The 16,127-nt window shown below is 41.7% G+C and overlaps 2 protein-coding genes across 2 annotated transcripts in view; both read left to right on the plus strand.

Annotated features, from left to right (window-relative positions):
• Positions 1-6,682, plus strand: part of LOC101274335 (S-adenosyl-L-methionine-dependent tRNA 4-demethylwyosine synthase TYW1) — a 451,923-nt gene extending 445,241 nt beyond the window's left edge. Inside the window, exon 16 of the mRNA XM_033426290.2 lies at positions 6,574-6,682. Within this exon, the coding sequence (XP_033282181.1) occupies positions 6,574-6,579 (6 nt within the window). The 3' untranslated portion in view covers positions 6,580-6,682. The remainder of the gene's footprint in view (positions 1-6,573) is intronic.
• The window catches only part of CALN1 (calneuron 1), a 508,174-nt gene continuing 498,630 nt past the window's right edge, over positions 6,584-16,127 (plus strand). The window contains exon 1 of the mRNA XM_049699587.1: positions 6,584-6,628. The gene's annotated coding sequence lies outside the window, so the exon portion shown is untranslated. The remainder of the gene's footprint in view (positions 6,629-16,127) is intronic.

Genomic DNA, 16,127 nt, shown 5'->3' on the forward strand with positions numbered 1-16,127 from the left:
ATTATTAACAAATTCCCCATTTTGATAAATAAGTAACGTGGTAACTTAGGTATCGTTCTTTTGAATGTTTTCGTATAAATATTCTATGAAATCATGCCTGTAAATTATTATTTTGATAAAAAATGATTTCAAGAGAAATTGACTCATACACAGTGACTCTGCAATGGAAATCACTGGAAATTTTTAACGAGAAGTTTTTAAACGTAGAAATGCACACGGAATAAGTAATAACACTGGTGCCTCACCACCCAGAATTAATATATGCTAACAAGTTTTCATGTTCACCACCCAGAATTAATATATGCTAACAAGTTTTCATGTTTGCTTTAGGTATTTTTTTATTTTAAGAAACAAGAAGTCAACCATTAAATTAAATAAATAAGGAGCAGACTCAAAAGATTTGAAGAGGTTATATAAGCAGAGGAGGGGGTTAGTAGGGAAAGGAAGGTAGGAAGGAGCAGAGTGTTATGAAAGTGAGTCCATGAGGCCCACAAAAGAGAGGCACAGAGAGGTATAGCTGGAAACTTACAGCAAAATTCATAACTGATGGTGACTTTAATGTTAAGTGAATAAAATTAGTCATAACTAATTTTCAAATGAATAAATGGCACTATTTATATAAATTTATTTAGAAAGAGGGGGAGTTGAGTAGGAAAATCATATACTTAGTTTCTATAGGAAAACAACTTTTTTTTCCCGACGTGTTCAAGTTGTTTTGATTAAAAAAACTAAACTCTGGAGAGCAGGCTTTATTATATGAAACTATATCTTCTTGGATGATCTGTTCATTGCTTGATTAAAGCCATATCTAGGAAAAAATCATTCCTTTTAGAAACAATTATTCTTGTAAATTTGCCCACATATTAACCATTTCCAATACTCCTCATGCCTTTTTGTAGATTCAGATTTCCAAGACAATTATTTCCCTTCAGCTTAAAGAACTTCCCCTAGCACTTTTTGCAGTGCAGGTCTGTTGGCAACAGATTATCTCAACTTTGATTTACCTGAAAATATCTCTTCGTTTTCAGTTTTGAAGAATGGTTTTTACTGGGTACAGTCTTCTGAAGTGACAGTTTTTTTCTTTCCACACATTGAAGACATTATTTCATTGTCTTCTGTACTCCATTTATCGGAAGAGAAGTTGCTTGTCAATCATTCCCCTGTATATGATACCTCATTTCTGCCTGGCTACTTGTAAGATTTTCTATCACTTTTATTTTTATCTGTGATGTGGCTAAGTGCAGGTTTTTGGTTTGGTTTGGTTTGGTTTGGTTTTGGTATTGATTCTTTTTGGAGGCTTGTTAAGCTTCTAATATATGATGTTTGATGTTTATAATTAAGTTTGGAAACATTTTGGCCAATATTCTTTCAAATATTTTTTATTCTCTATTCTCCTCTTTTCTCTTGAAACCCCAATTGTACATATATTAAGATGTTTAATATTCTGGCTCTATTTGGTATTTGATATTGAGGTTCCATTCGTCTCTTCTTTAAATACTTTACTCTCACAGATTCTTTTTGGATAATTTCTATTTATTTCTCTTTAAATCAATAATCTTTCTTCTTTTTTCCCCCATGTGATCATCTGTTAATCTCATGCTATTATTTAAAAAATTTTTTTTCATATATTGTATTTTTCAGTTCCAGGGATTCTACTTGGTACCTTTTTAGAGTTTTTGTATCTTTTCTGAGATTCTCTGTCTCTTCCTCCAGTATATCCATTCTTCTCATAAAACCCTTTAACATATTTATCACTTAAAGTCCTTTCCTCCTAAATCCTAAATGTGGATCTTCTTTGTTGACTGCTTTTTTTCTTTTGACTTGTCATCACATTTTCTTATTTCTTCATATGTATCATACTTTTTTATTGTAGAGACATTGTGGTTGATTCATTGTAGAGAATCTGGATTCTGTTATCTTCCTCTGAAGAATGTTGGGTTTTGTTCTAGCAGATCTAGCAGATCTGCTGTCAGATCACCTGAATTTTGTGAAGGCTTGGTTTTAGGCTTTGTTAGGATGGGTCTATTTGAATTTTGCTTTTAGTTCTAAGGTACAGCACTTAGTCCTGGGATGTGCTTCCTAATCATAGGGCATGGCCTTTTTAGAGTTTTGTTGAAAAGCTTGAAGTGTTTACCAAACTCCTCTAATTTGGAGAGACTTGAACTCTGAAGTGTGCCTTTCTATTGAAATTTCTGCCCAGCCTTTTCCGCCTTCCAGCTATACTTTTCCTGTGGGCTCAGTAGAGTCTCTCCCTGTGGATATGCATTTACAGAGTCAGCAAGGACTTGAGGGGGTATCCATATATAGATTTTTGGCCCCCTCCTTTCCCATATTTTCCCCACCTCTCAATTGCAAACTTCTCTGGCAGCTCCAAACTCTCATCTCAGATTCTCCAGCCTAATAAGACTGCTCCTTTTTGCTTGGACTCCAGTCCTCATGCTCCAGGCAGACTGGGGAGTGCCTTCAGGAGAAAAGCTGGTTAAATGTGAGTCTCACAGAGTTTACTTCCATTCTTTCAAGGCTTGCATTCCCCTAATTTCTGCCTGCTTTTGGTTACTCTCTGAGGACATTATACAGTTATTTTAATATTTTGTCCATAACTTATAGTTGTCAGCAAGTGGGTTTCATCTGATACAAGCTACCCTGCCATTATCAGAGCTGGAAGAAAAAAGAATTGATAAATAAAGTAGTCATGTCTACTGTCACTACTTCTATTCCATATTATAATGGAGGTCTTAACAAGTACAATAAAACAAGAAAAAAGAAAAGGTATATGAATTAGAAAGGAAGAAACAGAACTTGAATGATTTGCAGATGATATGAAAATCCAAAATAATCTATAGAAAAAGCCTTTTTAATTACTATAATTAGTAAGAGTTAAGGAAGGATGCTAGGTATTAGAGCAGTATTTTAAAAATCTGCTGCTTTCCATCAGTCAGCTTCAGGTCTCTTAAACTATACTTTAAGAACATGAAAGATTTGTCTCAGATTTGGAGCAACTTTACCATCCCAATTCTTGTTCACATTTATCTGCTTTCTTGAAGCAATCTGAGTTTTGTCCTCTGTTGTTTGCTACCAGAAGAGCTTTGGCAAAAGAGAAGAGATTTCTCTGTGATCAGATATAGAGAAGATGGACAAGGGGTCCCTTGCTCATAGCAGGTGGTGTGGGCCTGCTGGAGTTGAGTGAGGAAGCTAAACCAAAAATGAGCTCTTTGGAGGCAAAAACTGTATCTTGTTCACTGCTGTACACCCAGCTGCTAGCACACTGGGTCTGATGCTGACTAAGTCAATGTCTATTGGTGCAACATGGTTGCTCTTGATAAGTATCTGAAGGTCTTACATAGTGGAGGAACTGACTCAACCTGCAGAGGACGTCAGTGCCATCTGAGGACAGAGTGATCAGAGTTGGAGGACCTTGAACTCCTGCCCAGAAGGATTCAGGCAGTGGTTGAATGAATACCCGGTAGAGGTTTAAAGAAGGGATTCAAACAGCAGCTAAGAATTTGTACTTTGACCTTCAGGGTGGAAAATGGAAGAAAAACTGAATAGTATTATGGTAGCCAGCCTCTGAGATGGCCCTCAGTGGCTCTTGCCTCCTGGTTTTCATGTCCTTGTGGTCCCTCCCGCATTGACTTGGGGCTGGCTCTGTGACTGATAGAATATGGTGGCAGTCATGTAGGTGACTGACTAAGACCAAGTCATAGAAGGCATTGCAGCTGTTAGCTGAGTCTCTTATATCATTCACTCTGGGGGAAGCCAGCCCTCAGGTGGTAAGGACACATAGAGTCTTGTGGGAGGCCCATGTGGAGAGGAACAACCTTGCCAGCATCAACTTGCCAACTCTGGGAGTGGGCCACCCAGCAAGCATACCCTTCTGCCCCAGTCAAACTTTCAGATAATTCCAGCCCCAGCTGATATCTGATTACAGCCCCCACAAGAGACCCAGAACCAGAACGACTCACTGAGTTGCTCTTGAATTCTTGACCCATGAAAACTTTGAGAGATAATAAATTACTATTATTGTTTTAAGCCACTCAGGGTTTTTGGGTGATTTATTACACATAACCTTTGAGATTTGGGACTGTGGGATCTCACTCCAGTTCTCTTTCACTAAGGATCTATGCTGTTTTTACATTTTATCATCTCCCTCTGGGTTGCCTTTGACTTACCACCAGAGACAAGTGTTCTGGGCAGCGTCCCAGTCAAGGATCTCCTGGAGGACAAGGATCATTGCCCCATGTTTGTATTACTATTACTGCTAGCTCAATGCCTACACAGTGTAGGTGCCCTTTAAATTGTTTCTGAATAATGAACAAATAAAGGTGAGTCTGTCAGAAACAGGTCCTCTGGCTCTTTGGTGTCTCTTCATATTCTTCTGATTTTTAGTCTCCCTGACATACTACTCAGCAGAGGGCAGGATAGTGTATCTCTAAGATGCAGGAATATTCATCTGTTGAAATAGGGAGTTTTCCCAAATTCCACAACTCTGTTATTTTGGGGATAATTGCTTCTTGCAATAAGCCCCAGATTGATATATTACCAGAAAACTATACCCACAAAGCACAGCTAAGCATTTCTGAAGCTGAGGTATCTAGTGACTGTTGGTGCAAGTACACAAATTGATTTACCTCATCTTAGAAATAATACAATGCCACCTCCATTAGCACACAAAAAGTTTGGATAAATAGAATTTATTTTCATTCTGATTTCCAATAGTAACCAAAATGTTTGAGGATGGCCCAGAAAGCCCTGAAAGATCCAGAAACGATGCTGTAAGAACTATGAAAAGAAGAATTAATCCAGAGCATAAATGAACCTTGAAAACATTATGTTAAGTGAAAAAGGCCAATTACAAAGGACCACATATTGTGACTCCATTTCTATGAAATGTCTAAGATAGGCAAATCTGTAGAGACAGAAAGTAGATTAGTGGTGGCCTAGGGCAGGAGAAGATTGGGGAGCTGGGGGGTGACAGCTAAGGGATGAGGAGTTTCTTTTTGGGGGTGATAAAAATGCTCCAAGATTAGGTTGTGATGATGGTTGTAAAATTATGTGACTCTATTAAAAACCATTGAATTATATACCTTTAGTGAGTGAATAGCATGGTATGTGAACTATATCTGAAAGCTTTAAAAAATAATTAATGATGTGCAGCTAAATTTTTATATTCATCTCGTTTATCCACCCAGTTTAGTCTCTGAAAATATGTTAGTCATCAGTGATGGAGATGATGACTTTCCAAGGACCAAACATATCATTGTCCAGACATCATGGATAGCACCCATGTAGAGACATGTCTGTTCCAGCACTTGGCAGTCAGTCTATCTTCTGATCATTACCATGGTTTTTGTGAGGGGCTCATCTGTTGTTCCCATTCACAGATAATGACCAGGCTGGGAAAGAAGTCAGTGTTCTCATTCTCATCACCAGCCCCACTGCTGGAGCCATGGAGACAACAACTGGAGGTTGGCATGGTGTCTTCTAGCCCTGCTGCCATTTGTTTGGGGTCTGCAAGAGCAGCCCCAGGACAAGACAAGTAGGAAGGCTTTGCTTCCAATTCTTACCCAACTGGCATCCAAGATCTGCCTTCTTCCAGTTTGTACAATGGCCCCTGTAGTAAGCACCTTGAGGAAGGTGGCACTTCCCAGAACCAGTAATCTCAGCAATTTGAGGCAAAACAATATCCATCTTTGGAGGAAGCATCCCTGGCTAGAAACTAGGAGGCTTGGCTTCTAGTCCTGGCCCTGCTATTTGAATTGACCTAAATCACTCCCTGAGTTCTCACTGACCTTGGGTGTGTCAGTAAATCAAATTTCATACGGGAATCAATGCTTAGAACTGTAAGGTCATCCTCAGTTCTAAATTCCACGAGCTGTTGGTTTACCCTCTTGGGGACAAATGTATTTCACCTGTTGAAGGCCGACAGAAAAGGCAGTGGATCTCCACTTGTCTCTTTCCTATTTGCTGTCTCTGCTGCTTGTAATTGCCGTAGTTTGAAGAGCTTTGGTTACTTTGCCTACTGCCCAGCCAAGGTGTCTGAGCCTTTGTGCCCCCCAGGAGGGGTGAGGCCGGGGGGGTGACGGGGCTCCAGAGAAGCTGCCTTTGACCGCTTGAGCCCTTTGTTTGGTCTCCATGGTTTGCCCCATATCTCAGGCAAGGGACTTAGAGAGAGGAAAACAACACAGTTGTCTTCTAGTCCTCTGGGTCCCATTATCCCACTGGTCCCCATTGCAGAGGTTCCTCCAGCAGAAGAATGGTTTGCACGCAGCAGGCCTGAAGACCCTTGTGAGGAGCCTCACTGAATAAGCCTAGATGGAAAGAACCCTTGTCGAGCTGCCAAGCTGTGGTTCAGCATATGTAATACATGTTCATCGTACAAAATATGGATGATACAAGCAAAGAGAAGGAAAAAGTTACCCATAGTCTCACTGCTTAGAAGCCACAGTAATCAATCATTTCCCATTTTTAAGCATTATTTTAAGGACTAGGCACTCTGCTGTGTAATTGCAAACATTATGTAATGTAATTTTCACAACACCTCTCTGAAGTTTGTGCTATTATTTCCCTCTGCAGAGATGAAAACTGGGGTTTAGAGAAGTTAGACAACATACCCAAGGCAGCACAGCCGGTAAGTGGCAAAGCTGAGATGAAAATCCAAGCCTGGCTGACTCCAGGGTCGATGTCGTATGTAATCTAATTTCCTAACATTTTGTAGTCTTCTCTGCCAGTCTTTTTGTCTGCACAGTTTTTGTATCTTTTTATCCTTGCATAATCATGGTCCTGCTGGGTTTTCTGGGGGTCTTCTACCTGCCAGACCCCCAAGCCCTCGGGGGTTCTTGGCTGTTGGATCTCTGCAGAAATCCACACCCTAGAAACCGTTTCTGGAGGACTCTAGTGCACTCTACCAATGTGGCAGGTCTGTTTCTGTTTGGCAAGGAGAAGACAGAGTCTCTTTTTCAATCTTTCTTCAGTCCTTAATCTCTTAAAGCTTCACTTGCAATTCCTTTGTCTAAAAAGCAAAGACCAAAGAGAGTTACCTGTGTCTCACATGATCTCCACGGGCTGGTCCAGAGAGCCATGCAAGGAGCCAGGAGGGCTGGCCACATGTGCCGGCTCAGGCATGTGTGGGCTCCCCAATACCTGAGGCGTACAGTAAGGACATTGGGGTACACATCCCGGCAGCCCTGGGATGGGGGAGTGTTGAGGAAGGGTCTGTGTGGGGCCCCTGCAGGGAATACAGCCAGATTCTACCTCATGAAACTGCAAACGTCCCTGCCCAGGCAGGGGGCTGCAGTTTGGGGCTGCAGCATGGACACAGCACCCTGTACACGGCATCTCTCCACCAGGCCTTCCCTCCCATCCTCACTGACTCCTGGAGCTCGCTCTATCGCCACCCCCCACCCCCGTGTCTTTTTGTTCCTTCCAGTTTTCAGGAACATCAAATAAAGGCTCTTTCAAGAGGCTCCCTTGAGGCCAACAGCCAAGAAACCACATTTCGTTCTGCCGTTCCAGCAGACGAGCCAGCTTGATGGGATTTGGCCCCTTTAACAGAGAGAAGCTCTTCCCTGAGATTAGACTGTTTTGGGCCTGATCCCTCAACTTCGTAGGACATCAGGCTTAAGCCATGAGAAAAATATTATAAAGAAAAAGTGAGGGGGACCTTCAAGATGGCGGATGAATAGACGTGTAGATCACCTTCCTCCCCACAAATACATAAAAAAATACATCTACATGTGGAATAACTCCTACAGAACACCTACTGAACGCTGGCAGAAGACCTCAGATGTCCCAAAAGGCAAGAAACTCCCCACATACCTGGGTAGGGCAAAAGAAAAAAGGAAACACAGAGACAAAAGAATAGGGACGGGACCTGCACCTCTGGGAAGGAGCTGTGACGGAGGAAAAGTTTGCATACACTAGGAAGCCCCTTCAATGGCAGAGACGGGGGTTGGCTGGGGGGAAGCTTCAGAGCCACGAAGGAGAGCGCAGCAACAGGGGTGCAGAGGACAAAGCAGAGAGATTCCCGCACAGAGGATCGGTGCCGACCGGCACTCACCAGCCCGAGAGGCTTGTCTGCGGGGCGGGCGGGGGCTGAGAGCTGAGGCTCGGGCTTCAGAGGTCAGATCCCAGGGAAAGGACTGGGGTTGGCTGCATGAACACAGCCTGAGGGGGCTAGTGTGCCACAGCTAGCCGGGAGGGAGTCTGGGAAAAAGTCTGGAACTGGCTAAGAGTCAAGAGACCATTGTTTCACAGTGCGGGGGGATTCAGAGCACCGCCTAAACGAGCTCCAGAGACGGGCGCGAGCCGCGGCTATCAGCGCGGACCCCAGAGATGGGCGTGAAACCCTAAGGCTGCTACTGCAGCCACCAAGAAGCCCGTGTGCAAGCACAGGTCACTATCCACACCTCCCCTCCCGGGAGCCCGTGCCGCCCGCCACTGCCAGGGTCCCGTGATCCAGGGACAGTTTCCCCAGGAGAACACAAGGCGCGCCTCAGGCTGTTGCAACGTCATGCTGGCCTCTGCCGCTGCAGGCTCGCCCCGCATTCCGCATTCTGTACTCCTCCCTGCCCACAGCCTGAGTGAGCCGGAGCCCCCTAATCAGACGCTCCTTTAACCCCCTCCTGTCTGGGCAAAGAACAGACACCAGAGGGCGACCTACACACAGAAGCAGGGCCGAATCCAAAGCTGAGCCCCTGGGAGCTGTGCTAACAAAGAAGAGAAAGGGAAATCTCTCCCAGCAGCCTCAGAAGCAGCAGATTAAATCTCCACAATCAACTTGATGTACCCTGCAACTGTGGAATACCTGAAGAGACAACGAATCATCCCAAAATTGATGTGGTGGACTTTGGGAGCAACTGTAGGCTTGGGGTTTCCTGTATCTGACTGACTAGTTTCTGATTTTTATGTGTATCTTAGTATAGTTTTTAGCTCTTGTTATCATTGGTGGATTTGTTTATTGGTTTGGTTGCTCTCTCCTTTTTTTTTAAAATTACTTTAAAAACTTTTTTTATTTTAATAATATTTAAAAAATTTTTACTTTAACAACTTTTTAATTCAATTTATTTTATTTAATTTTATTTAATTTTCTTTCTTTTTTTTTCTTCCTTTTATTCTGAGCCATGTGGCTGACAGGGTCTTAGTGCTCTGGCTGGGTGTCAGGCCTGAGCCTCTGAGGTGGGAGAGCCGAGTTCAGGACAATGGTCCACCAGAGACCTTCCAGCCCCATGTAATATCAATCGGTGAGAGCTCTCCCAGAGATCTCTGTCTCAACACTGAGACCCAGCTCCACTCAAAGACCAGCAAGCTCCAGTGCTGGACACCCCATGCCAAACAACTAGCAAGACAGGAGCACAACCCCACCCATTAGCAGAGAGGCTGCCTAAAACCATAAGTTCACAGACACCCCAAAACACACCACCAGACATGGTCCTGCCCACCAGAAAGACAAGATCCAGCCTCAGCCACCAGAACACAGGCACTAGTCCACCAGGAAGCGTACACAATCCACTGAACCAACCTTACCCACTGGGGGCAGACACCAAAAACAAGGGGAACTATGAACCTGCAGCCTGCGATAAGGAGACCCCAAACACAGTTAAGTTAAGCAAAATGAGAAGACAGAGAAACACACAGCAGATGAAGGAGCAAGATAAAAACTCACCAGACCAAACAAATGAAGAGGAAATAGGCAGTCTACCTGAAAAAGAATTCAGAGTAATGATAGTAAAGATGATCCAAAATCTTGGAAATAGAATGGAGAAAATACAAGAAATGTTTAACAAGGACCTAGAAGAACTAAAGAGCAAACAAACATTGATGAACAACACAATAAAGGAAATTAAAAATTCTCTAGAAGGAAACAATAGCAGAATAACTGAGGCAGAAGAACGGATAAGTGACTGGAAGATAAAATAGTGGAAATAACTACCGCAGAGCAGAATAAAGAAAAAAGAATGAAAAGAATTGAGGACAGTCTCAGAGACCTCTGGGACAACATTAAACGCACCAACATTCGAATTATAGGGGTCCCAGAAGAAGAAGAGAGAAAGGGACTGAGAAAATATTTGAAGAGATTATAGTTGAAAACTTCCCTAATATTGGAAAGGAAATAGTTAATCAAGTCCAGGAAGTACACAGAGTCCCATACAGGATAAATCCAAGGAGAAACACGCCAAGACACATACTAATCAAACTATCAAAAATTAAATACAAAGAAAAAGTATTAAAAGCAGCAAGGGTAAAGCAACAAATAACATACAAGGGAATCCCCATAAGGTTAACAGCTGATCTTTCAGCAGAAACTCTGCAAGCCAGAAGGGAGTGGCAGGACATATTTAAAGTGATGAAAGGGAAAAACCTACAACCAAGGTTACTCTACCCAGTAAGGGTCTCATTCAGATTTGACAGAGAAATTAAAACCTTTACAGGCGAGCAAAAGCTAAGAGAATTCAGCACCACCAAACCAGCTTTACAACAAACGCTAAAGGAACTTCTCTAGGCAGGAAACACAAGAGAAGGAAAAGACCTACAATAACAAAGCCAAAACAATTAAGAAAATGGTCATTGGAACATACATATCGATAATAACCTTAAATGTTAATGGATTAAGTGCTCCAACCAAAAGACATAGACTGGCTGAATGGACACAAAAACAAGACCCGTACATATGCTGTCTACAGAGACCCACTTCAGACCTAGGGACACATACAGGCTGAAAGTGAGGGGATGGAAGAAGGTATTCCATGCAAATGAAAATCAAAAGAAAGCTGGAGTAGCAATTCTCATATCAGACAAAATAGACTTTAAAATAAAGACTATATTGGGCTTCCCTGGTGGCGCAGTGGTTGAGGGTCCGCCTGCCGATGCAGGGGACACGGGTTCGTGCCCCGGTCCAGGAAGATCCCACATGCCGCGGAGCGGCTGGGCCCGTGAGCCATGGCCACTGAGCCTGCGCGTCCGGAGCCTGTGCTCCACAACGAGAGAGGCCATAACAGTGAGAGGCCCGCGTACCGCAAAAAAATAATAATAATAAAGACTATTACAAGAGACAAAGAAGGACACTACATAATGATCAAAGGATCAATCCAAGAAGAAGATAAAACAATCGTAAATATTTATGCACCCAACATAGCAGCACCTCAATACATAAGGCAAATGCTAACAGCCATAAAAGGGAAAATCGACAATCGAAATTGTCGAAAATCGAATTGTCGAACATCGACAACCATAGTAGGGGACTTTAACACCCTAGTTTCACCAATGGACAGATTATCCAAAATGAAAATAAATAAGGAAACACAAGCTTTAAATGACACATTAAACAAGATGGACTTAATTGATATTTATAGGACATTCCATCCAAAAGCAACTGAATACACGTTCTTCTCAAGTGCTCATGGAACATTCTCCAGGATAGATCATATCTTGGGTCACAAATCAAGCCTTGGTAAATTTAAGAAAATTGAAATCGTAGCAAGTATCTTTTCCAACCACACTGCTATGAGACCAGATATCAATTACAGGAAAAAAACTGTAAAAAAATACAAACACATGTAGGCTAAACAATACGCTACTAAATAACCAAAAGATCACTGAAGAAATCAAAGAGGAAATCAAAAAATACCTAGAAACAAATGACAGTGAAAACACACGACCCAAATCCTATGGGATGCAGCAAAAGCAGTTCTAAGAGGGAAGTTTATAGCAATATAATCCTATTTCAAGAAACAAGAAACATCTCTAATAAACAAACTAACCTTACAGCTAAAGCAATTAGAGAAAGAAGAACCAAAAAACCCAAAGTTAGCCAAAGGAAAGAAATCATAAAAATCAGATCAGAAATAAATGAAAAAGAAGTGAAGGAAACAATAGCAAAGATCAATAAAACTACAAGGTGGTTCTTTGAGAAGATAAACAAAATTGATAAACCATTAGCCAGACTCATCAAGAAAAAAAGGGAAAAGACTGAAATCAACAGAATTAGAACTGAAAAAGGAGAAGTAACAACAGACACTGCAGAAATACAAAGGATCATGAGAGATTACTACAAGCAACTATATGCCAATGAAATGGACCACCAGGAAGAAATGGACAAATTCTTAGAAAAGCACAACCTTCTGAGACTGAACCAGGAAGAAATAGAAAATATAAACAGACCAATCACAAGCGCTGAAATTGAAACTGTGATTAAAAATCTTCCAACAAACAAAAGCCCGGGACCAGATGGCTTCACAGGCAAATTCTTTCAAACATTTAGAGAAGAGCTAACACCTATCATTCTCAAACTCTTCCAAAATATAGCAGAGGGAGGAACACTCCCAAACTCATTCTATGAGGCCACCATCACCCTGATACCAAAACCAGACAAAGATGTCACAAAAAAGAAAAACTACAGGCCAATATCACTGATGAACACAGATACAAAAATCCTCAACAAAATACTAGCAAACAGAATCCAACAGCACATTAAAAGGATCATACACCATGATCAAGTGGGGTTTATCCCAGGAATGCAAGGATTCTTCAATATACGCAAATCAATCAATGTGATACACCATATTAACAAATTGAAGGATAAAAACCACACGATCATCTCAATAGATGCAGAAAAAGCTTTCGACAAAATTCAACACCCATTTATGATAAAAAACCCTCCAAAAAGTAGGCATAGAGGGAATTTACCTCAACATAATAAAGGCCATATATGACACACCTCAGCCAACATCATTCTCAATGGTGAAAAACTGAAACCATTTCCACTAAGATCAGGAACAAGACAAGGTTGCCCACTCTCACCACTATTATTCAACATAGTTTTGGAATTTTTAGCCACAGCAATCAGAGAAGAAAAAGAAATAAAAGGAATCCAAATTGGAAAAGAAGTAAAACTGTCACTGTTTGCAGGTGACATGATACTATACATAGCTAATCCTAAGGATGCTACCAGAAAACTACTAGAGCTAATCAATGAATTTGGTAAAGTTGCAGGATACAAAATTAATGCACAGAAATCTCTTGCATTCCTATGCACTGATGAAAAATCTGAAAGAGAAATTAAGGAAACACTCCCATCTACCATTGCAACAAAAAGAATAAAATACTTAGGAATAAACCTACCTAAGGAGACAAAAGACCTGTATGCAGAAAACTATAAGACACTGATGAAAGAAATTAAAGATGATACAAACAGATGGAGAGATATACCATGTTCTTGGATGGGAAGAATCAACATTGTGAAAATGACTCTACTACCCAAAGCAATCTACAGATTCAATGCAATCCTTATCAAACTACCAATGGTATTTTTCACAGAACTAGAACAAAAAATTTCACAATTCTTATTGAAACACAAAAGACCCCGAATAGCCAAAGCAATCTTGAGAACGAAAAACGGAGCTGGAGGAATCAGGCTCCCTGACTTCAGGCCATACTACAGATCTACAGTAATCAAGACAGTATGGTACTGGCACAAAAACAGAAATATAGATCAATGGAACAGGCTAGAAAGCCCAGAGATAAACCCACGCACATATGGTCACATTATCTTTGATAAAGAGGCAAAAATATACAATGGAGAAAAGACAGCCTCTTTAGTAAGTGGTGCTGGGAAAACTAGATAGCTACACGTAAAAAATGAAATTAGAACACTCCCTAATACCATACACAAAAATAAAATCAAAATGGATTAAAGACCTAAATGTAAGGCCAGACACTATCAAACTCTTAGAGGAAAACATAGGCAGAACACTCTATGACATAAATCACAGCAAGATCCTTTTTGACCCACCTCCTAGAGAAATGGAAATAAAAACAAAAATAAACTAATGGGACCTAATGAACCTTAAAAGCTTTTGCAAAGCAAAGAAAACCATAAACAAGACGAAAAGACAACCCTAAGAATGGGAGAAAATATTTGCAAATGAACCAACTGACAAAGGATTAATCTCCAAAATATACAAGCAGCTCATGCAGCTCAATATCAAAAAAACAAACAACCCAATTCAAAAATGGGCAGAAGACGTAAAGAGACATTTCTTCAAAGAAGATATACAGATTCCCAACAAACACATGAAAGGATGCTCAACATCACTAATCATTAGAGAAATGCAAATCAAAACTACAATGAGGTATCACCCCTCACTAGTCAGAATGGTCATCATCAAAAAGTCTAGAAACAATAAGTGCTGGAGAGGGTGTGGAGAAAAGGGAACCCTCTTGCACTGTTGGTGGGAATGTAAATTGATCCAGCCACTATGGAGAACAGTATGGAGGTTCCTTGAAAAACTAAAAATAGAGCTACGATATGACCCAGCAATCCCACTACTGGGCATATACCCTGAGAAAACCATAATTCAAAAAGAGTCATGTACCCCAATGTTCATTGCAGACCTATTTACAATAGCAAGGACATGGAAGCAACCTAGGTGTCCATCAACAGATGAATGGATAAAGAAGTTGTGGCACATATATACAATGGAATATTACCCAGCCATAAAAAGAAATGAAATTGAGTTATTTGTAGTGAAGTGCGTTGACCTAGAGTCTGTCATACAGAGTGAAGTAAGTCAGAAAGAGAAAAACGAATACCGTATGCTAACACATATATATGGAATCTAAAAAAAAAAAAAGGTTCTGAAGAACCTAGGGCCAGGACAGGAATGAAGACACAGGCGTAGAGAATAGACTTGAGGACACGGGGAGGGGGAAGGGTAAGCTGGGACTAAGTGAGAGAGTGGCATGGACATATATACACTACCAAATGTTAAATAGATAGCTGGTGGGAAGCAGCCGCATAGCACAGGGAGATCAGCTCGGTGCTTTGTGACCGCCTAGAGGGGTGGGATAGGGAGGGTGGGAGGGAGAAGCAAGAGAGAGGGGATATGGGGATATATGTATATGTATAGCTGATTCACTTTGTTATACAGCAGAAGCTAACACAACATTGTAAAGCAATTATACTCTAATAAAGATGTTAAAAAAATTAAAAAGTTAAAAAAAAAAAGAAAATTTGAGTTAAAAAATAAAGTGCTCCAAACTCTGCTTTCTGACTTGTGCTGAGAATAATAACAGATAAGATTGTGTCAGAAATCCAAGCTCCAGGAGCGCCTGGAGCCACACACTCAGCAAATGTGTCTTGTTTTGAAGTTAGAGAAGCTATAACGATTCTTTCTGGTAAAGAGGGAGTCATTTTCCCTTTTTTCTGCATGTTTCCAAAGTGGAGATGCCCTCTGGTCTGTGTCCTGGAGGAGGCGTGTTGGGGTGAAAACCTCCACACCCGTTTCCACCACTTACTCAGTTCTTCACCTGGGCAGGGAGTGGCTGATGTTCTCTCAGATCCCATCAGGCCTTGATCCACATCATTGGGGGTTGTCACTGTTCTTCCGAAGCAAAAAATATTCCACCGCATCTCTCTAGGCCGTCTGCCTCCTGGGTGGGTAAGAGAGTCCATGGGCTCTCCTCGGCTTCTGACTCCCGTGAGTATGCACACTTGGGTCAGGGTAGGGGCCCGTTTTGAGAAGTAACCGGGTATATGAGTCCAGCCTGGGGTCTCCATGAAGCTGGCAGGGTATGAGGAGACGCACCAGGAATATAGCCCAAGGCACATGTGCTGACATAGTTTAGCAGAAAGCCCTATTCTTTGGAGTCCTTGGTACTATCTGGCCCACTAGTAAGGATGATCCTCTGGTGTCCATTTAGCACCCCCATTGTGTGTGTTCTCTTACCAGTGAGGATCTTGGAGAAAGAGGAGAGTGAAACTTGGGTCCTCTGACCTCCAGCAACTTCCAAAGTACTTGACCTTGAACTCATGCTCCAGCTGCCCTCCATGCAGGTCTTACTTTCTCATCCCCTGTGGGGCGGTTTTCTTTCCTAGAGTCAACATCCAGAAGAAGCTTCTCCAGTCTTTATCATATGTGTCAAACTTTTATAACCTCCTTTTGATCCTTTTCCTATGCCTACTCCTCTTTTCTTTTTTCATAACACTCTCCCCAACTTGACTATCTCTGCCAATCTTAATCCATCCCTGACCCACATCAAAAAGCAAGTAGAGGGCTTCCCTGGTGGCGCAGTGGTTGAGAGTCCGCCTGCCAATGCAGGGGACACAGGTTCGTGCCCCGGTCCGGGAAGAT

The sequence above is a fragment of the Orcinus orca genome, chromosome 16, assembly GCF_937001465.1.
Source record: "Orcinus orca chromosome 16, mOrcOrc1.1, whole genome shotgun sequence".
In the NCBI taxonomy this organism is placed as follows: Eukaryota; Metazoa; Chordata; class Mammalia; order Artiodactyla; family Delphinidae; genus Orcinus; species Orcinus orca.